Here is a 21,355-nt window from a genome sequence, read left to right as displayed (position 1 = left end):
GTAAACTTAAAGCTCCATACAGCTAGGTCCTAAGATTAATGAACCCCCTTGAAATGGTCACATTATTCTAATTCAAACAGCATATTTTCATTGGGTTGGAACCAATGACCATATTTTAAATAATTATAGCTTCAAATAGCATAAATTCAAACACAAGCAACTACTTGAGGGGATTCATTATTTGTGCCAATTCGGGACAGAGCTTTATAAACATGAATTACTTATTTATGGATCAGGAAAAAGGACAATGTATCTTGGCAGTATTTTCTCCTCTGACATGGGCAAATATGGGCAGGATCTGCTTTCTGTTTGGAAGCAATCCTGAAAACTACATTGTAAAGCAGATGGTGTCTCCCTCCCAAAATTACTTTGTATTTATTTGGTATACCCTTCTATGTTTACGTTATCTCTTCTGATAGAATGTAAGCTCCTTTAGAGGGACAGGGACTATTTCATTTTTGTCTTAGTATCTATAGGGTACAGCACAATCCCTGGCAAAGAGTAGGCACTTAATAAATGCTTGATTGGTTGCAAACCAGGATTCATTAAATGGATTTCAGAGGAACAAGATTATAAATGAAAGTTGCATTCCTGACCTAGGACTTAGTGTCAAAAAAAAGGGATCTGACCAGCAATGTCATAAAAGTCAGGATATAATAACTATAAAATTTTGTAATTAAATGTGTAATTGCTCCAAATCCTAATGAAATGGACATAAATACTATACTCATTGATCATATGAGTGGCTTGGCTTCAAGACATAAAGTATGTGAACAAAACAAGTCAAACGTATCATAAATCTGACCCATCCAAAATAAATATGTATCCTAGAACCACTATTATCCTTGGGCCAGGACCTGCAATTTCCTCAGGGTTGTTATTCCCTTTACCTTTGTAGATTAGTAACTTGTTGGTAATTTAAGAGTCTTAGAAAGCTGCTTAAGTGCACTGAAAAGTAAAATCATTTGTTCATAGTTTTCTAGTCAGAGGTCGCCCTTGAACCTAGGTCTCCGTAATTCTAAACCCAGTTCTCTATCCATTACCTTATATGCCACCTCTCTAAAATATTTAAACAAAAATTTTGCTAGTGTTCTCTGAATTTAGGGAAATTATCTGGCTAGTACCTATCTTTTTTTTTTTTAAAGCAATTGCAGTTAAGTAACTTGCTCAAGGTTACACAGTCAGTTATTTTGTGTGGGTGTTAAGTATCAAGCACCTATCTTTTGTAAAATAACCACCTAGCAAAGTTTGAACTGATGCCTTTTTTTTTCTCCAAATAAATTTGAAAGGTAGAAGGAGAAAACTGAGATAGTAAAGGAAACTGAGAACTGGTCAGATAGGTAGGAGATCTAGGAAAAAGCAATACCAGAGAGTGCTAAGGGAGAGGACAGTATCCAGAAGGGAGGGGTGATTAATACCAAATGCTGCTGAAAGGTCAAGAAGGAATAGAATTCAGAAAAAGTCACCAGTTTGGCAAACTAAAAAGCAATTCAGGAGAGAAGGGTTTCCTGAGAGTCAGGGACTAAATCCACAGTGGAGGGGGCTGAATAAGTGTGCGGCAAGAATGTATACACTTTTTTTTTTTTTTGCTTTCTGGAAGGCAACTGGGGCTAAGTGACTTGCCCAAGATCACATGGCTAGTTTGTGTGTGTGTGTGTGTGTGTGTGTGTGTGTTAAGTGTCTGAGGCCAAATTTGAACTCAGGTCCTCCTGACTCCAGGGCCGATGCTCTATTCACTGCACCATCTGGCTGCCCCCTATGTGTACACTATTTTTAGACAATGAAGGTGAAGACTGAATGATAGCTTGAGGGGATGGTAACATCTGTTTTTAGGATAGCTGAGAATGTTTGTAGGTCAATTTTTCCTCTAATCTCGCTTGATAAGTGAGAATGTCCCCTACATAAGTGTTAAGTTTAGCATATTCTACATATCCTCCACTAAAATCTTACTCTGTGCCTTATTGTTTGGGGGGCAGATGATTTGGGGGTAGCAAAGTTTATGCTAGCAAAGCACAAGTTTTGGTAGGTTCTACCAAAGCTGTAAAAGCATCAAAATAGGGGCCTGATGGGTATCTGCACAGTTGAGGACCAGCCTACATAAATTAGGCTAGCCATGGAGTAAAGACTTTTTTTTTGGCCAGAGCAATTCTCAACAACCTACCTAAATTACAAAAAAGATGCAATCTGTGTTAGTGGATAGAAGATCTACAGTGATAAAATTACAGAAATAAGTATACCTATAACATATACATATTTGTTTTTAAAGACTTAAGAGAGATATAATTTAATTTGTAGGTTAAAATTTGGGCTGACATGGTAGCTACTTACAGCACCTGATGGAATAGTGTATAGAATGCTGGACCTGGAATCAGGAAGACCTGAATTCAAATCTGCCCTCAGCTTCTTAACAGCTTTGCGATCCTGAGCAAATCAATTAACCTTTATAATCATCCTGGATTTTCTGATCCATTAAATTGGGATAATAGCACCTACCTCTTATTAACTGTTGTGACATTAAAATTAGATATATGTAAAGTGCTCTGCAAATCTTAAAAAAGCACTATTTAATGCTAGCTATTACTATTAGTATTATGCCTAAGTATTTAATGTAGAAGGTTGACAGAATAGTCATCTCTTTAATCTATCCATTATGTTCCTCTCCTCTTTGCTGTCTTCTTACCTAGATTAAGAACTACTCATAGATGTGTGTTGAAAGCAAGAGGGACATTCCTTTGCTTGGGTGACTGTGAGGGTGTTTACAGGCCAACTGTATTGTGTCAGGTGACACCTAAGATTCCTCTCTCAGACCCTTCTCTCCAATCTGTTGCCAACGCCTGCTACTTTGACTTTTGTAACATCTCTCATATATATCCCTTTCTCTCCTCTGACACTGCCAGTACCCTGGTGCAGGCCCTCATCACTTCATACTTGTACTATTATAACAGCCTGGTGGTGGGCTCTGCCTGCCTCAAGTCTTTCTTCACTATAGTTTATCTTCTACTCAGCTGTCAAAGTATGGCATGCCTGACAATAAAAGACGGATGGATATCTTGCTTAAAAACTGCAGTGACTCACTATTACCTCTAGCATAAAATGTAAAATTCTCAGCTTGGTATTCAAAGCCCTTCATAAACCCCCACACTTCTTATACCTTATTTACCCCTTTGACACTGGTCTCCTTGCTGTTCCTTGCAGAATACTCTGCATTTCCCAATTCTGGGCACTTTCATTGGCCATCCCCTATGTCTAGAATTCTCTCTTTTCCTCAATTCCACCTCTGGGCTTCCTTCAAGTCCCAGTTAAAGTCTCACCTTCTGCAAGAGGCCTTTCCTGATCTCCCTTAATGCTAGTGCATTCCCTCTGTTGATTAGTTCCAATTTATCCTTTCTATAGCTTGTTTGTATATAGAGGTTTTCATGGTATTTTCCCCATTAGACATTGAGGTCTTTGAGAGGAGGGGCTGACTTCTGCCTTTCTTTGAATCCCCCAGCCAGAATGCCTAGCATTTAATAGTACTAGGCATTTAATAAATGTTTGTTGACTGACTACTGCTTCAACTTTCTCTTTCTATCTATTAAGTGTGGGTGTCCCTAAGGTTCTGGTCTTCTGCCCTTTTTTCCTTCCCTATCCCTGGATGATCTTTTTAGTTCCCATAGGTTATCATCTCTATAAAAATGAGTCTCAGATGTGTATTTCCAGCATTATTCTTTCTCCTGAGTTTTGTAAACTATATACTAGAAATCCCTACCTATATGATCCATCTATACTGTAAATTCAAAATGTTCTAAAGAGAATTCATTATCTTACCCTCTCAACCTTTTCTTCTTCCTAAATTCCCTATTTCTATTATTGGCTTCACTATCACAATCTAGACTTGACACCTTGGAGTCATCTTTGAGTTTTCTTTCTCCTTCATTCCCCACATTCAATGCATTACAAAGTCCTAGTGATTCTATCTCCACAATATCTCTTGTATCAATTTTCTTTCTCTACCATCCTACTTCAATCTCCTCTTCATGGACTCCTGTAGCAGCCATCTAACTGGTCTCTCTGCTTTTAGTATTTTTTTTTTGAAGGCAAGGCAAATGGGTTTAAGTGACTTGCCCAAGGTCACAATGATAATGTGTCAAGAATCTGAGACCAGATTTGAACTCAGGTCCTCCTGACTCCAGGGCCAGGGCTCCATTCACTGTGCCACCTAGTTGCTCCTGCTTTTAGTCTTATAATGCTTTATGCCATCAAAATAATTTTCCTAATACACCAGTTTGAATATGTCAATTCTTGGTTCAAAGTCCATAAATATCCATAGGATCAAATACAAACTCCTTAAGGTCTCTGTGATTTGGCTCCAATCTACCTTTCCAAGCTCTTTTTCATGTATTCTAATTTCCAGTATGTATTACTAGCTGATCCCTGAATTTATTTATTTATACACTGTGCATATTTATGCAGGACATCGCTTATGCATACAATGCATCACCTCCTTTTCTTTATCTTTATCTTTACCTTTCCTTCCTTCAAGTCCCTGCTTAAGTAACACCTCTTCCATGAAGCCTCTGCTCATCCTCCCAGGTGAAAGTGATCTTTCTTTCCTAATTTCTCACAGTACTTTGTTTATACTTCTTTGCTGTTATCATGTTCTATCTTCTATCATATTTGTGTACATGTCACCCCTCCTATTAGATTAGGTTGTTCATTTTTGTATTCCTCATCCTTGGCATACAACAGGCTCTTAATTTGATGACTTAGTAAGAGGAAAGATTCATTCAAGTTCAAAGTAGCAGTGTCAATTTACTTTTTTCCAAATTGTTTGTCTCTAGACCTACAGAAGCCAAGAATATTTTGGAGGTCACAACACACAGACTTGAAATATGAGATAAAGCTCTCTGAAAAGAAAAAAAATGAATTTAAAAGATTTGTCTAAAATTAAGGAAGATACTTAACTGATAAATCTGAGCAACAACCAAAGACAAAGCAGCAACTTTTGCCCTGTAAATTTTCACCTCAACCTTTTAAGAAAAATTCATTGATGGATGAGGCTCTCAGAATTATCATGACAAAAACAATACCTTTGCTGATGTGTAAGCATTTCAGATACAAGACAAACAATCCTATTTCTTTCCTTTCCTGAGCCTGGGAAGCACAAAGATGAGTGATTAACAGCAACTCATATGTAACTAGTCATTAGGAGTTGTTTTTAAGTATAGAAGATAGTCTGATTTTTCCCCATAGACCAAAGAAAAAAAAAAGGTTATATGTACTTGGAAAGTATAAGGTTTAAATGATAGGTAAGGTAAAAGATCATTCTTCAAGTCTGTAGCAACAATAGGCCAAATATCCCAAAGGCAGGAAAAGAAAGTTCTATTAGAACCAGTTTAATTTTCATGATGTATAAGCTGTTGATACACTGTAATTTGAAAACACCATCATTTACACATACTTAATCCAATAGCACTGCCATTGGTTAAAACACTTTGAGAATGCCTTCAACATTAAAACAGTAATGATGTAATAAAAGCCAACTTGTTACTTTATGGCTTGTTTTTGACATTTAATGCTATTACTTTGACAGCCAATCTAATTTTGATTTCTTTTGGAACAGTTTTTGTCTGTTCTAAAAAAATCAAACCCACCATCAAAGAGCAAAGATTTGCTACCAATAAGGATATTCAAAAGAATGCATCAAAGGCTCTCAAAGGAATTCAGAATGTTTTGACCACTTCAAACAGAATAAACTTCTTCTAGTTTCAATAGAATAAGCAAGATAATTTTGAACTGAGTGGCTGAAAATCAATGGAATGTGTCAATTCTGGTATGTTGGCTAAAAACATAAAATCATTTTATAATTATAGACTTAAGTTAATTTAAGGAAACAAGTTAAGTGTTAACTAAAAATTCAAGGTAATAGTGTACAAGATGGATGGAAATCTGACATAAAAGGAAAATGAAAGAAACCTCTTCCTACCTGCACTTCTATTTGAAGATCTTTGTCTAGTAGTGCTCTCTTTTTCAATATTTCAGCTTTGAGTTGTTCTTTATGTTTGAAGAGCAGAGCTGATAGCTTGGTAGCATTTTGCTTGCTACGCTTCTGTTCCACACTCTCTTCTCGTTTTCGTTTCTTAGCTGCCTGTTTTTCTTCTTTATCTATCTTATCCAAAATAAACTTCATCACCTGGTTACAGACTATCATTCTAAGAAAAAATATACAAGGTACATAATGCTGAACTGATGGGCTACTTTAGAAAAAATGCCTAAAGTACATGAGGCACCAAGGCCCTTTACTAGGTGCTTATAGACAATATTATCTATTAAAGACTATGTCTGGAAATATTTTAACATGCCTGGAGTAGTACTTTAATAGAGCAAATTTTATATGAACTCCAATTATCCAGTCATCTATTTTTATTATTTCAACATTCAATAACTTCTGCCCACTAGTAGGGGCAATAATAATTTATTAGTTTATAGTAAAATAAAAAAAAATTCACAGAATATACCAAGAAGAACGGAATGAATTTTAGTCCAAACACAGAAAATAAAATGAAAGCTATGCAATAATCAGAATTCGTTTCTTGGTGTGCTAGTCAAAGGGGAAAAAGATGAATACTTAGAGTAACCTTTTCTAATATTTAAAAACATTTTTCCTACCTCTGATTTTCTTCTCTTTCAGCTGGAGTCATAGTCTTTTTTTGTTTCAAGTGTTCTATCACAGCATTATGTTTCATCACCACCTTAAAGAAAACAAAATTCAAATAAATATTACATAATTAACACTAGCACTAGAGAGCTGAAGCACATAGAAGGGGTTCTTTTAAAAAACAAACTTTTTTATAGATACATTTTATTTAAGCATTAATTTTTAAAATTTCAGCTTCTTCTTACATAAATAAAGATTATGGGTTAAAATTTTCCTGCTGAATAAAACTAAAAAATTAAAGTGCACAAAATTTGATATTGATACTATTCCTTTTGAAGATCCAGTCTCCATTTTTTCTTTTTTGTTTTTTTTTAATTTATTTATTTTTAGTTTTCAACAGTCTAATGTTTTTCACATTAAAAAGATCTAACTATATAAAATTAAATTAAACAAGCAAATACCACCCTTGCTTCCTCCTCAAATGCCTGAAAAAGTTTGGGAGCAAGTTTCAAAAATATAATGGAAAATTATATATTTGATTTGTCCAGACATAAGATGTACTTTGTACCCAAAGAGTGAAAGTGGTATTGCAGTTTAGGCACTGAAATTGGAGTAAGGAAGACCTGGTTTCCAATCTTGCTTCAGACACTTAGTAGCTGTGGGACTCTGGGAAAGTTATGTCCCTTATCTGTTTCTCTGTAAAATGAGAGGAATGGACTCAATGGCCTATTCTTAAGGTCTCTTTCAACTCTAAATCTATGATCTCAAATCTAGTTTGAATAAAGCCAATAACTGCACTTTTAAAACCAGACCCAGCTTAAGTCTTAATGAGCTACTGTCCAGGGAGTGTCTGAAGGCTGTAGCAGCCTTGGTTACTATATGTGCCTTTGGGCTGGAAAGCAAGGAGGCCAGTCCTTCCAGACTGAAGCTCTAGCAAATGCCCAAGGGTTTTCCCTTGCCTATCTAATCACTCAGAAAGAGGCATCTCATTGCAAAGCTCATCATTTCTCTCTTCTTCTCCTTAGATATCTAAGTTTAGTTGAGGACCCACTGGGGTGGTTGTCAAGAGGGAATTCCTGGGGCACTCCCTTATTCTACCATTTATAAATGGTAATTTCTTGAAAAAAATTGGGCTTATTTATTCTTACTTCAACTAATCTTTTAAAGATTCATTTAGTGTTACTGTTCAAAAGCAAAAAACAAAGAAAAAAACACACATAAAAATTTTAACCTTAGACATCTCTTAAAGGTAATTGACATAAATGGATAGATACTTAATATAAAACTTCCACCTGAGCCCAAGGTCTCTATATTGAATCTGCTTGCCTTCTTCCATTATAACCCTCAGAGATTAAATTTTATCCTCGTTAACCAACTGCAATGTTAGACCTCTCTTCCTTAAATGATTCTTCAATCTTCTGGCACTCATAAGAGACCTGGCATCCCTCAGAAGAATCTCCCTCTCTGGCCATCCCTCCAAGTACTGATTTCACATTATCTCCTGTTACACTCTCTTGGGCACTTCATGTGCTCCCATGGGTTAAATTCAATCTAAACAGACAATTCCAAGCTCTATATACCCTGCTGCCTCCTTTCCCTTTAGTTCCAGTCCTTGTGTCATCAATTTCCTGCAAAGAGCATGAAGTAACTTTGTCTTCGTGTCCCAGGGTCTAGCACTGTGCTTGTCACCAGTTGATATTTAATGAATCTTTGTTGACGGACTGGATATTTCTCCCCAAACAAAACTCATTAATTATCTTTCTTTTAAAAAAAAAAGTTAAGCAAAAATACTACAGCCCCTCACCTGTTTTTAGAGAGGAAGTATATTTCCATTATTCTTTTTCCGTTCTTCACTGGTTTTTCCATTACTCAGAGTAGAACTCATTATAATCTTTTCCCCAAACCCATTCTCTTACAAACATCTTTATTCTTGTTGAGGACACTATCCTCCTTCTAGTCAGGTCTGCAAGGTTATTTTTGATCAGTCAGTCAAAATAATCAAACAGGTGCCAAGTTTTGTTGATTCTTGCTCCATTAAATCTCTCACTTCTGTTTCCTTCCTTTTAATAGTCATCGCTCACTATTTCTTGCTTAGACTATTGCAACAGCTTCTAACTGTTCTTTCTGCTTCGCATCTCTCCCCTCTCCAAACTACCCTCCACATGGCTGCTAAAGTGATACTCCTCAATCAGAGGACTGATACGTCACTCCCCTCCAATGTCTTCCTCTTACCTCTAGCATTAAATACAAACTCTTTTATAGTCTGGCTCCTACCTCCCTTGACACAAACTACCCTTCGAGCCTGTCTGCCATATCCCCTCTGTTCCTTTGCACAAACTCTCCTCTCTTATATTTACTTCTTAGAATTCCTGGTTTCCTTCACTCAATTTGTGTTACCTGCTTTCTAAATGAGGCCTTTTCCTGATCATCCAGCTGATGGTGTTTTGTCCTCAAACTTAACATACATATTTTTTTTATGTACTTTTATGTACACATATTTCCCTAACAGCATGTAAGCTCCTTGAGGGCAGGAACCATTTCCTTTCTGCTTGAGTATATAAGAGGTATTTAATAAATACTTATCTATTAATTGAAAATTAGACCAAGTAGGAAAAAGAAAAACAAGTATTATACTCCAGAATTATTGATGCGCCATTGAATGTACAAAAATCAAAAGAATGAATTATCTAGAAATATGCTTAAGTGGTTATTTATAAAGGTTTATTTATGTATCATTTTACATTTATAATACAATATTTATATATTTATTATTTATAAAAGAAGGGGGTTGGACTTGATTTCTAAGTCTCTTTTAGTGCTAAATCCTACAACATGATCATTTAGTGATCAAAAGCAGGCAGCAAAGATCTATATGGCTAAACAGAAATCTCATGCATTGAACAGAATGTTGCATAAAATGGGGAAAAAAATCCCTTAATTTCCATGACAATGTATATTTGTTAGAAAGGCTCTATTATCCCCCTCTCCCACCTGAAGAAAATAAATGCATGTTAATTTTTTTTTAAATCCCTGTGTTCCTAAAAAGTAAAAACAAAACAAAAAACCAAGACTGATTGATTGTTGAATGACATAAATGCCCTTCCAATAAAGACATGCTAAGCAAAAACCACATATGCCTAAATATGAACATGGCAAGAGATTAAGGTTATCAAGGTTCTTCTAATTAGGGAAGATCTTTGATCTTGTGGGTAAGTCTCCTTAGTAGATATGTAGTGTAGGGAGCAGGTCCTGAAGCCAAGAAGACCTGGATTCTAGTCCTACCTCTGTCATATAACTGTTTAATGACCCTGGATTAAGTCACTCAACCTTTCAGTCTAATAGTAAAAGTTGCAGAGGATGTGATCTTTGTTGGCAGAGGAAGTTTCTTTCCCTAGAAGCTCCTTATAGGATGAAATCATAGTTCTAGTCCCTGTCTCTGGTCCATTACTCTAAATGAAACATTCAAAAACTTGTGATTAAAACCTTTACATTATTCCAAACACTTATGCTGTATGATTCAAAGAAGTAACAATTCAGAAAATAAAATGCCTAAGAAATAAGGACAGATAAACTCAACTTTTTTTAAAGCAGTCATAGGTATAGGTATAGCTATGCTATTACTAGGTAAAAGAACAACAGACAAATACATTTCCAAGTTTATGTAAAGGAAAACTGTCCAGAAATTCTTGCCTTGGAAATGCAGGACTTATAATAAAAAAATTATGAAAGTCATCCATTTATTCACTTATGGAAAGTGGTCTATTCACAAATGCAACTCAACCCATCTTCCATAACCACACTTTAGTTCTGCATGCTCCTTCCATTGTACTCTCTTTTGAGCTTCAATATTCACAGAGACTTGACTTCCTAAAGATGATGCTGAATGTTAGGCTACCTTTCCACAGTATTAGGTGTACCCTCTTTCATTCTCCCCACCCCCCACCTCAACACACACATACTGGTCCTGGAAGGAGAGTGGGGATCCTCATCCTCCACTGCTACTTCCAGAATTGTCCTTTGTACTGTCACTTAGCCACCTCTCTTCCTGTGAGAATGGCTTACCCAACACAGATTCTAGTAGCAGTTCTCTCTCACTCTCCTTTTTTAAAGTATTCAGTACCTCTCCCACCTTTCTTATGGGACTCAGTACCTTTCTTTTCCACTTCAACTCCTGTCCTTCTAATTATGGGACTTCAACATACTTGATGTTTTTTCAAACATCTTAATTTTCCAATTCTTCAGTTTCCTCAACAGTAGGGGTAGTCACACCCCTGATATTATTATCACCCACAAGGGATTCACTTCTAGGAACAAAACCTCCCAAACTCCTTTATATAACCATTGTTACCATTCCATCTCTATTCCTTATCACTGTCCTGAACTTAGTCTTCTCTCTCACTTCTATGTCTCAGCAGTCTCCTAAATCACCACACCTCTGCTCTGATTTAATTTTATTCCATTTCCTATGCTGATTGGAGAATTAACCAGTTTTACTTGACATTGTCCTCTGCTCTCAAATTCCCTGCCCCCTTATCCTTGCTCATGGCTTGCTAAAGCTTAATTCTGAAATACACTATCTCTCTCCTTTGTTTCTACACATGTGCCATGAATGAAGCCGGAAGAAATGAAACAACTAAGATGATTTGATCCACTACAAATTTGTGTTATGTTTTCTCAACCAGATCTTCATCATAAAAAAGGAGCTAAAAAAAATCCTCCCCAACTAATTCTCTATCCTCACAAAAGCGGTTACAAATTTGCTCTCATTGCAAGCCTCCCATGCAATGCCTCCACCTATCCTCTAACCTGAGGACTTTATAAAAGAATCCATTTGTCTTGTTTCCTCTTTTCCCTACTCCTATATCTCAAAACCCTTTGACATCAACTCCTATTCTCTCCTCCTTTCTACCTGGGTTCTTCACCTGATCATTATCCTCTGATGAAGAGGTGAATGGTTTATTTACCAAGGTCAACTCCTCTATATGCAACTGTGATAGTAATGGAATATAAAGATTCCCCTGTATTGGCTTGGTTTTCAAATTGATTGTGTTAAAACCCAGAGTTTGTTAATCCCACCTGTGGGATGGACTTGTTGATGTGAAAAGAAAGTCCTGAACTGGGAGGAGCTGGTGACGTAGATTTGGAGAGACAAGAGAGAGGCAGAAGAACTTTTTGGAAGCAGCACCTCATGGAGGCAGAGAGAGAGACTAAGAGAATTGCTGGGGGCCACCTTGAATCGCCCTGGACTTTTGAGACCTGCCCCCTGACCTGCCAAGGACTGAGGAGACATGGCTGTTTTGCTGGTACTTTGTCTGTCTGTTTTGATGTTGTTTTGCCAGATTTGTCCACTGGTGAAAGACAGTCCTTTTGTTGAAGAAGTCCTGGAACCTGGCTGTTGGTTAAGAGCTCCTGAGACTGTCCTGCAGACAGAGAGTGAATACTGTCCATTGGTGAAGGACAGTGCTGTTGTTGCAGGGGTCTGGGAACCTTTCTGTTGGTTCAGAGCTCCTGAGACTGTCCTGCAGACAGAGAGTAAATACTACTCCACCTCTAGGCTGTACCTTCATTTAGTCCACCACAAAGCCCCTCTTCTCAAATGGAGATTAGTTTCCAATCTAAGTAAAGTACATTCATTTGTTCAACCATAGAACACAAAAAGGTCAAAAGTTCCCCACCCCTGGATCACAATTGAATCTACCCCAGAGTTACATCAAGTTTAAGCACAGCACTTAATACCCAAATGGAGGTCTTTTCTTCATCTTGACAGGAGGCAAGTTCTCAGCAATCTTAGTTCCTGGGGAGACAAGGCTTAGCAAGGCCACAAGATACATTGCCAGTCCCTTCATTAATTCATCCTCTGTCTGTACAACAGTCCTAGAACCCCTGAAAACATTAGCAAAACCCTCTCCCAGGATTTCTGTAAATATACCACAAGAAAATCCTTCTTCAGGGCTTCTGAACCAACAGAAAGGTTCCCAGACCCCTGCAACAACAGCACTGTCCTTCACCAGTGGACAGTATTCACTCTGTCTGCAGGACAGTCTCCAGACCCCTGCAACAACAGCACTGCCCTTCACCAGTGGACACTATTCACTCTCTGTCTGCAGGACAGTCTCAGGGCTTCTTAACCAAAAGCCAGGTTCCAGGACTTCTTCAACAAAAGGACTGTCTTTCACCAGTGGACAAATCTGGCAAAACAACATCAAAACAAAGTACCAGCAAAACAGCCATGTCTCCTCAGTCCTTGGCAGCTCAGGGGGCAGGTCTCAAAAGTCTAGGGCGATTCAAGGTGGCCCCCAGCAATTCTCTTAGTCTCTCTCTCTGCCTCCACGAGGTGCTGCTTCCAAAAAGTTCTTCTGCCTCTCTCTTGTCTCTCCAAATCTACGTCACCAGCTCCTCCCAGTTCAGGACTTTCTTTTCACATCAACAAGTCCATCCCACAGGTGGGATTAACAAATTCTGGGTTTTAACACAATCAATTTGAAAACCAAGCCAATACAAGGGGATCTTTATGTTCCATTACTATCACAGCAACCTTGATGCCATTCCATATTTTCTGGTAGACTGCCCCCCAAATCGCCACTCCTTTCCTCCTAACCCCTTCCTGTCTTCAAACTCTGTTGATTCCTTCCTTGCTGTCTACAAACGTGATCACCCTGATCCAAAAATAAAGACACTATTACTATATCCTATCATTCCCTCAAGCTATCATTTTATGATTTTCCTCCTTTTAAGTCAAACTCCTAGAAAAAGTCATCTCCACTTTCTTCTACTCTCTTCATTTCTCAATCCTCTGAGCTCATCACTCAACTATGATGTCTTAAAGGCTAAGCCAGATAGTCTTATCAATCCTTCTCAACCTCTAGATGTTATGAACACTCTCCTCTGGGATACTCTTCGCTCTTTCTTGGTTCTTTTTACCTGCTAAGCTTGTGCCTTCTCTTTTTGCTGATTAATCATCCATATCCTATTTACTCACTATGAGTGTACTCCAAGGCTTTTTCTTGGGCCCTATTCTTTTCTCTCTCTACACTTGGTAACTTCATCAACTCTCAAGGTTTTAATTATCAACACTATGCAGATGACTACTTGATCTATATTTTCAGTCCTAGTCTCTGAGCTTGTCACACATCTCCAAATGACTTAGCACAGAATTCATCATCTTTTCTCCTAAACTCACTCCTTTAATGAGTTTACTTACTTTTGTCAAAGGCACACCTTCATCCTTCCAGTCACCTAAACTCTAAAATTTCAGCATTATCCTCAACTATTCACCTTCCCTCACTCCACCAAGTGGACTGTAACTGCCCTTCTTACCGATCCTCAAATGCTCCAATTGGGAATCTCCATCTCTGGGCTAGCTGTTTCCCATGTCCCCTTCCCACTCAATCACCTTCATTTCTTGAAACCCCTTGTTTCCTTTAAAACTGAACACAAAGATCACCTTCCATATCAAGCCTTTCCTCCTGCTAGTATAATCTCCCCTGTCCCCAGTTACCTTATTTATTTTGTAGGAAAAGGTACAAAGGTTGGCTCCCAGACCAAAAAACTCCTTCTATTAATGAAAGTTGGCAACTTCTGTGCAACTTGCAGTTTTAGAGAATCATCTAGAGTAACCCAATCAAGGCACTATGTGTTGGAGGTGGGATTTGAATGCAGGTTTTTTCAGGCTTCTGTTCTGGGCCTCTATGCATTATGCCACATTTCCTCTTAGTTATTTAGTATACCTTTTATACCTACATATATATATATATATATGTATTATGTCCTTTGATAGAACATAAGTCTCTAGGGGTGGCTAGGTGGTGCAGTGAATAGAGCACTGGCCCTGGAGTCAGGAGGACCTGAGTTCAAATCCGGCCTCAGACACTTAACACATTTACTAGCCGTGTGACTTTGGGCAAGTCAATTAACTTCAATTGCCCTCCAAAAAGAAAAAAAAAAGAACATAAGTCTCTTGAGGGCAGGGACTATTTTGTTTTGATCTTTGTCTTCCCACGATGGGAATACAAACAGTGAGTCTAAATTTCCTATTTACTTTTGCCTCCAATCTTTGGAACTTTGTCCTCACTTCAGATGTTAGGAAAACTCCATTAAAGTTAGGTTAGCTTTAAGTCAATTGAATTCAGTTAAATTTTGAGTACTTATAACATGCCTACTAGGTTTCTAAGTGTTGTGGTCATAGAAAAATACTGTGCAGTATTAGGAAGCAATCCAGTTTGCATTTAGGAAAAGCTACTACTAGCTAACTCACCGAAGAAGGAAATGGCAAACCACTCTAGTATCTTTGCCAAGAAAACTCCATGGACAGTATGGTCCACAGGATAATGAAGAGTCAGAGATGATTAAATGAACAAACAACAACTACTAACTTTATGCAACCATAAGAAGTGATGTGGGGGTAGGGGAAGATGGGTCTCCTTAATTCACTCAGTCTGAAAGTACAATGGTCACTCATGGGCTCAATCCCACTGCTGACTGGTATGGAAATTATGATGTTTCTCACGAGGGCCAATTTACCCCTCTTTTGGTAGCCTGGTGGCACCCACTCCTCACTTTTGGGGGATTCACTATATGGTGCTAGACTTAGTGCAGACTACTGACTGACTTTAGCCCTATTTTAGCTCAGAACTCCCAAGCTCAGGTGATTCTCAAGCTTCTGCTTCCTCTAGTAGCAAAAGTATACATACACACATGCCACCATGTCTGGCAAAGAATACTGAACTTTGGGCTCTTAGGAACAGATTTCTCAAAGAACAAAATGTTTGTAGAGTATGTAGAATTACTCCTCAGTTCTCTAGGTTTGGGTTTAAAGGTATGATGAAATTCTCCTGTGTTTTATAAAAATTCTGTTGGCTCCCATCCATCTTTTTTTCCCTAATTTTAACACTTTAAAAAAAAGTTTAATCTAACTTTTTTGCATCTTTCTACTTATTATCTTCTTACACTAAATATCAGAGATGAAAATCAAATGGTAAAAAAAAAATCTGGTCTTGTGAAATGGACAATTTCAATAAATTAGATGAGGTTTTAGATGCAAACAAAAACATTCTCTCTATTAAGTGCTTTAGCATCAGTTAGCTAAGGAAGCTAAAACTTACTCATTAAAATGATTTCATGGCATTTAAAAGAACTTAAATTATTCAGACGACGTTCCAGTGAGACTGCTTTGTATTTGTGCAAGATAACTAAAGCTCTATGCAAAAAACTTTCACAGATATAGATATTTATATCTCTCTATGCACATACATACATACAAATCACAATAATGTAAATGAAAACAATTCTAAAAGACTTTAGAACTTAGATTAAATGCAAAGCCTATCAAGGCTCCAGAAGACAATATTATACTCTCAGTAGGGAGAAAGTAAACTAGAGGTCTACTACTAATGGAATAATGTAAACATTATCATCTGTGATTGGTAGAACTGCTTTGTTTTTGTCACAAAGGAGGGTTCTATGATGGTGGTGAAGATTTTGGGAATTGAGTGTGATACAAAAACAAGAATCAATAAAATATTTTTTAAGGATATGAGTAAAAATCTAAGTAATGGTTAACTTTCTTATGGTTGGGATACACACTTCATTAAGATAAATTCAAACTATCTCAAAATGAAATGAGATTGGATATGAAATTGTTTCTAGGTACCTGAACAGCTAGGTGGTACAACAGATAAGAGTGTTGGACCTGGAGTCAGAAAGACCCAAGATGAAATCCTACTTCGGACATTTACTAGCTATATGATATTGAGCAAGTCATTTAACCTTTGTCTACCTTAGTTTCCTTGTCTGTAAAATGGGGTTAATAACAGTATCTACTTCTTAGGGTTGTTGTGAGAATAAAATATGTGTACATAACTCTAAAAACCATAAAGTGCTACCTAAATGCTATTATTATTATCTCAAAACCAAAATTCAACCTTAAAGTTCTTTATTAATACTAACCAACTAAAAATTACAAATAGTGTGCAAATCTCTTCTTTTTAATCATCAGACTTCTTGGTCTCTTAAAAATGAAGCAGTTATTTCCCAATAATACTGAATGCATGTCTAGACATGGTTGCAAACAGTAACAGGCATTTGTTCACTATTTTTAAGCAACTCAGCAGCTTACCCAGGTTAAAGCATCTTGTTATTAAAAATGTTTAGGAAAAGTTGACACCAATAAATTGGACACTTTTAATCTCATGAATAAAATGTTACAGAACTGTAAGTCATGCTACTGTTTCTTTTTAAAATAAAAAACAAGTAAACACTTGTGACTCTACCTGTTTTTGTATGATTTCACTTTGATTAGAAGCTTGGAGGGTATGTTCACGTTTAATTTCTATCTGCTGCTGCTTCTTCTTTTGCTGTTGTTCCCTGAGTTGTTGAACCCTTTGCAACTGTTCTTGTACACTGGCTGCTTGCACGGTGACCACATTCTGGATCTGGTGAGCTTGCACAGGGCTGGCTTGCTGTATCTGAATAGGTAACTGAAGTTTGATTTGCCCAGGAACGACACCCTGTTGAGCCTGTATCTGAGCCACAACATGTGACTGAATTTGAGAGAGAACCTGAACTTGTTGTTGTAGCTGAGGCACAGTAATGACTTGTGTCTGTGGCTGTTGGATTTGTAGCTGAGGACGGGATGGGGAGGTTACAGTAACGTGATTCAAAGTTTGTGTTGTTGGGAGAGTTTGTATGGAAGATGGAAGCTGGGGCTGTGATGGCTGCTGCACTTGGGACTGAATCTGAATCGATGTATGTGGCTGAATTTGAACTGGCTGTGAGGCTGTTGTCTGCACTGGGGCTTGACATACTCCAGGTCCATTGGATGAAGCTGGTGAAAGTATTCGAGCTTGTGGTGGGCTTTGGACTCGAACTGGAGACTGCCCTTGGACCTGGCTTTGAGACTGACACTGTATTGTGACTTGAGTCTTATTTGAATGTGTTGGGATAGGCTGTGCTTCAGAAGTGACAGGAGATGAAGCTGTTGCTTGGGTTTGGACTTCAGTGTGAGTCTGGACCTCAGGCTGGGCTTGTGGCTGGGGCTGAGCTTGGCTGGGGGACTGGGGTTGAGTCTGATTTGGGGTCTGGGGCTGAGCTAAAGGTTGAACAGTCTGAGGTGGGGCTTGTGGCTGACTCTGACTTGGTTGTTGAGCTGGCGGTAGGGCTTGGATGGGCTGAGACTGGGTCTCAGCTGACTGTGTGGTTTGTTTCTGTTCACCTGTAGCTGTGAAAAATAAAAAAACCAAACATTCCCATTATTCTAGACCATAAACCTATAGACATTTCTTTAAAAAGGCATTTCTAAGGTAGAGAATTCTCTGTTTTGGTTTCCAAGAGCTATCGTTTTTACTTAGTTTGCTAATATATAGGAAGCAATTTTAGACATTTTAAATAAGCCTAAACCCTACCTGATGTTGAGGTGGAAACTGTCGTCGTACTGCTGGCCGCTGTAGCTGTCGTAGGTAAAGGGGTGAAAAGAAATCGTTGAATGGTACCATTCGGCATTGCAGCTTGCATTAATTGTTGGCCTGGCCCTGGAATTACTGTTACCCCTTGAGGGATCAGTTGCAGTTGTCCAGTAGTTTGCCCCTGTCCTTGAATTACAACAGTCAAACCCTGACTGCCACCCTATGAAAAAAAGCCACCATATAAATGCATATTGCTCAAAGAATAGGCTTAAATATGTTGATCATTTAGATTAATTGTTAATCAGAAATATAAATTGAGGGTACATGGGTACTTACTGTGGGTGTTGGCTGGGAACTTTAAAAGGAAAACAGGATGAACACAAAAGGCTTAAAACTACCCCTCACACCTCCACATATATTAAAAAAAAGTTCATACTGGAAAAGCTCAAACTAAGATATATACCTACACACCCCAATCAATCATATGGTTCAGATTATAGACACAGAATACAAAAACCCAAATCCACAAAATGTTAAATATACTAGCTCCAAGGAAGCATTCAATAATGACTATATAAAGAGTATGGACTAAATAACTTCATATTATAATCATCTATTTATCCTAAAATCCAGCAATCCTACAATTTCACCTCATTTTATGTAGCAGAAAAATGAAAAATAAGCAAAAAAAGGTCCCCACACAATATAGATAATTAAATCTATAGATTTTATTTGCAAGAAAGCCAACCAAGTTCTCATTTGAAACCAAATTAGAGATATTTTATATACAATTTTTATTAGGTTTTCAAGACCATGATAAATTACAAACTATAAAAAGGGGTTGAGGAATGACCATGAAAAACAGATACTCTGATAGCAGCAGAAAGTGATAGTTGACAGCAGGGGAAGCAAAAAACTATAAAAAGTAGACAAAAGAAACTAAAAATCACAGTAGCTTTGGGGACATTTAATATAGGGACAAACGGCCCAGTCCTATGTACCTCAATAGCACATCACTATTTCAGCAGAATACAATGTTTATGATGACCCAGGATGATCAAGAAAGTGTTAAATTATGTTCAGTATATCATGCTTAAGTAGATAGTAAAGTGTGCAATGCATTTAGAAAATTTTATCCCAGAAACATCATTAGACATTACTACTTAAACTCAACCATCTTCTGTCATGGCTATGGCTACCAAAACTTCTACCCTGGGGCTTTATCTTCTTATTTGATGAGAGCTTTCTTTATCCACCCAGCCTCGGAGAGTAGCGAGACAGTATTTTTCCCTCCAAGAGGTCCTAGATCAATACTTCCATTCTTAGCCACCACTCCTTTCTAGGTGTTGTTTCCCCCTCCATAAGAATGTAAAACATAGAAGTCAGGGACCAACTCTCTTTTTTGTTTTATCATACCTAGCACTTAGCACTGTTAATAAATATCTCTTCAATCATCATATAAAGTGATCGATAACATTTAGCTAAAATATATAAATTCTGGAATGTTTAAAACACATGCTTAAAAGTGTATCCTGATGACAAATTTGGTAACTTTCAAATTAATTGAGGAAGCAAACAACTCTATTATTTCTATCCTAGAACTAAAAGAATTAAGAAGTTGTGGGGGGAGGGAAGGACTTTTTTGAGGGATGTTCCACAAACATTTAGTTAGGTCCTAGATACAAAATTCCCTGGGCTTAATTAAGGGATATACTATTGCTGTTATCATCATCATCATCATCATTTTAACTGTAATACTGTGTTATACTATTGTTGCTGCTGCTGCTGCTACTACTACTACTATAACATGTTAATTCAATCCTGTCTATACTACTTCAAGGTCCACAAAGTCCCCACATACTTCTCCCCCTCAGACCTGTGAAGGAGACAAGGCAAGCTCTATTTATTTCTCCCTACTCTACAAATGAGGAACCTCTGTTTATAGAGAAGGGTGGTGTGGTACAATGAACCTGGAGCTAAGAGCCATTTGCCGGGCCCTGATAGTATTCTATATAGAGCAGTAACATAAAAGGTCACATTTAAAGATTTCAAAAAGTAGTTTACATTATTTACCTGGCCTTGTGTTAACTGAGTGAGCTGAGCCATTGTAAGTTTCACTTGTCCTTGCTGGGGCCGAGGAGGCTGTGGGGTGGAGGACGGGGGCTGTACGTGTGGCACAGGTGCTCCTGACGTTACTACCTTTTGTCCAGAGCTTGAAGACACTGCACTAGGACTAGACACTGCAGTGGAAACAGGCTGCCCCCTGATGATCTGGGTTACTACCTGTTGAGTTTGACCTGTAAAAACAACACAACATTAAGGATGCTAGAAATACAATCTGAGCATTATTGTTGAGAGACAATACAATAAATCAGAATATCATACAGTCATTCCCGTCTTCAAGTAAGACTAACATATATTATTCACCAAGTAATGCAAATAGTGACTCAACTAGATTCCTCCATGCCAACTTCCTACTTAACTGCCTAATCTATTTAAAGTCTCTCTCACCAGCAATTACTGTGTCCAACCAGTATCTGTATATCTAGGAGTGAAGAGACACTCTTCATGGGTATTATGAAGCCATTTTCAATCCAGCTTTCTTATGTTATCCTAGGCCCCCAATTCTTCTTCTTTAAAAAAAAAAAAAACCAAACAACCTTTTTATTGACCTTGGTTGTTTTATATTCTACCTTCACAATCCCCCACCCCAGTTAACCATCCCTTCTAACAAAGAATAAGACAAAAAAGCAGTTCCACAAAACTAATCAACACATCAAACATATCTGAAATTTCATATGCCATCAGGCCGTCCACTTGGGTCCTTTTGCCATCTGCTCTGCCACCAACACTGTTGTGATACTGAACCACTAAACCACCAATGGTACAAGGGAATGGACCTCCAGAATTCCTACTCTGGGGCTCAAATATCCCCAGTGAGTGTAAACTTGCATGACTGCAGATCAGATCAGATTATGCTTCCTATCTCATTCAGCTGTCCAACCATAACAACTTGCCATCTTCATGGATGCTATATGAACATTTCCCTCAACTCAGCTTTCTACCTTTTGCTATGGAAAAAGTCATCAACCAGTAACAATGCTTTTGGAAAGTTAACATAAGCTGACTGATGGATCAGGTCACCATCTATCACTCCCCAGACCAAGACTCTCTTCCCTCGCTAACACATATCACTTTGTGTCCTTGTATAAAAGTCTCTGCTTCTCAAGGGCAGAATGTCTCACTTTCTGTATTAATCTTTCCAGGGGCTGGCACACAGTCAGTGCTTAAATTCTTTGTACATTCATATATGATATGC

At 37.8% G+C, this 21,355-nt stretch overlaps 1 protein-coding gene and 1 long non-coding RNA gene across 2 annotated transcripts in view; one reads left to right on the top strand and one right to left on the bottom strand.

The window, feature by feature from the left end:
• LOC138152623 (uncharacterized) overlaps positions 1 to 21,355 on the top strand; it is a 634,969-nt gene that overhangs the window by 41,987 nt on the left and 571,627 nt on the right. The window lies entirely within an intron of this gene.
• Positions 1 to 21,355, bottom strand: part of BPTF (bromodomain PHD finger transcription factor) — a 193,334-nt gene that overhangs the window by 15,987 nt on the left and 155,992 nt on the right. The window contains exons 21-25 of the mRNA XM_069076836.1: positions 20,110 to 20,333; positions 18,037 to 18,256; positions 16,906 to 17,852; positions 6,649 to 6,731; positions 5,966 to 6,191 (exon numbers count right to left, since the gene is read on the bottom strand). Coding sequence (XP_068932937.1) covers positions 5,966 to 6,191; positions 6,649 to 6,731; positions 16,906 to 17,852; positions 18,037 to 18,256; positions 20,110 to 20,333 — 1,700 coding nt within the window. The remainder of the gene's footprint in view (positions 1 to 5,965; positions 6,192 to 6,648; positions 6,732 to 16,905; positions 17,853 to 18,036; positions 18,257 to 20,109; positions 20,334 to 21,355) is intronic.

The sequence above is a fragment of the Petaurus breviceps genome, unplaced genomic scaffold, assembly GCF_028583685.1.
Source record: "Petaurus breviceps papuanus isolate PSGF00001 unplaced genomic scaffold, PetGlider_PUasm1.0 90925, whole genome shotgun sequence".
Lineage (NCBI taxonomy): Eukaryota > Metazoa > Chordata > Mammalia > Diprotodontia > Petauridae > Petaurus > Petaurus breviceps.
Note: the sequence above shows the minus strand (reverse complement) of the source record. Positions and strands in the feature narration are given on the sequence as shown.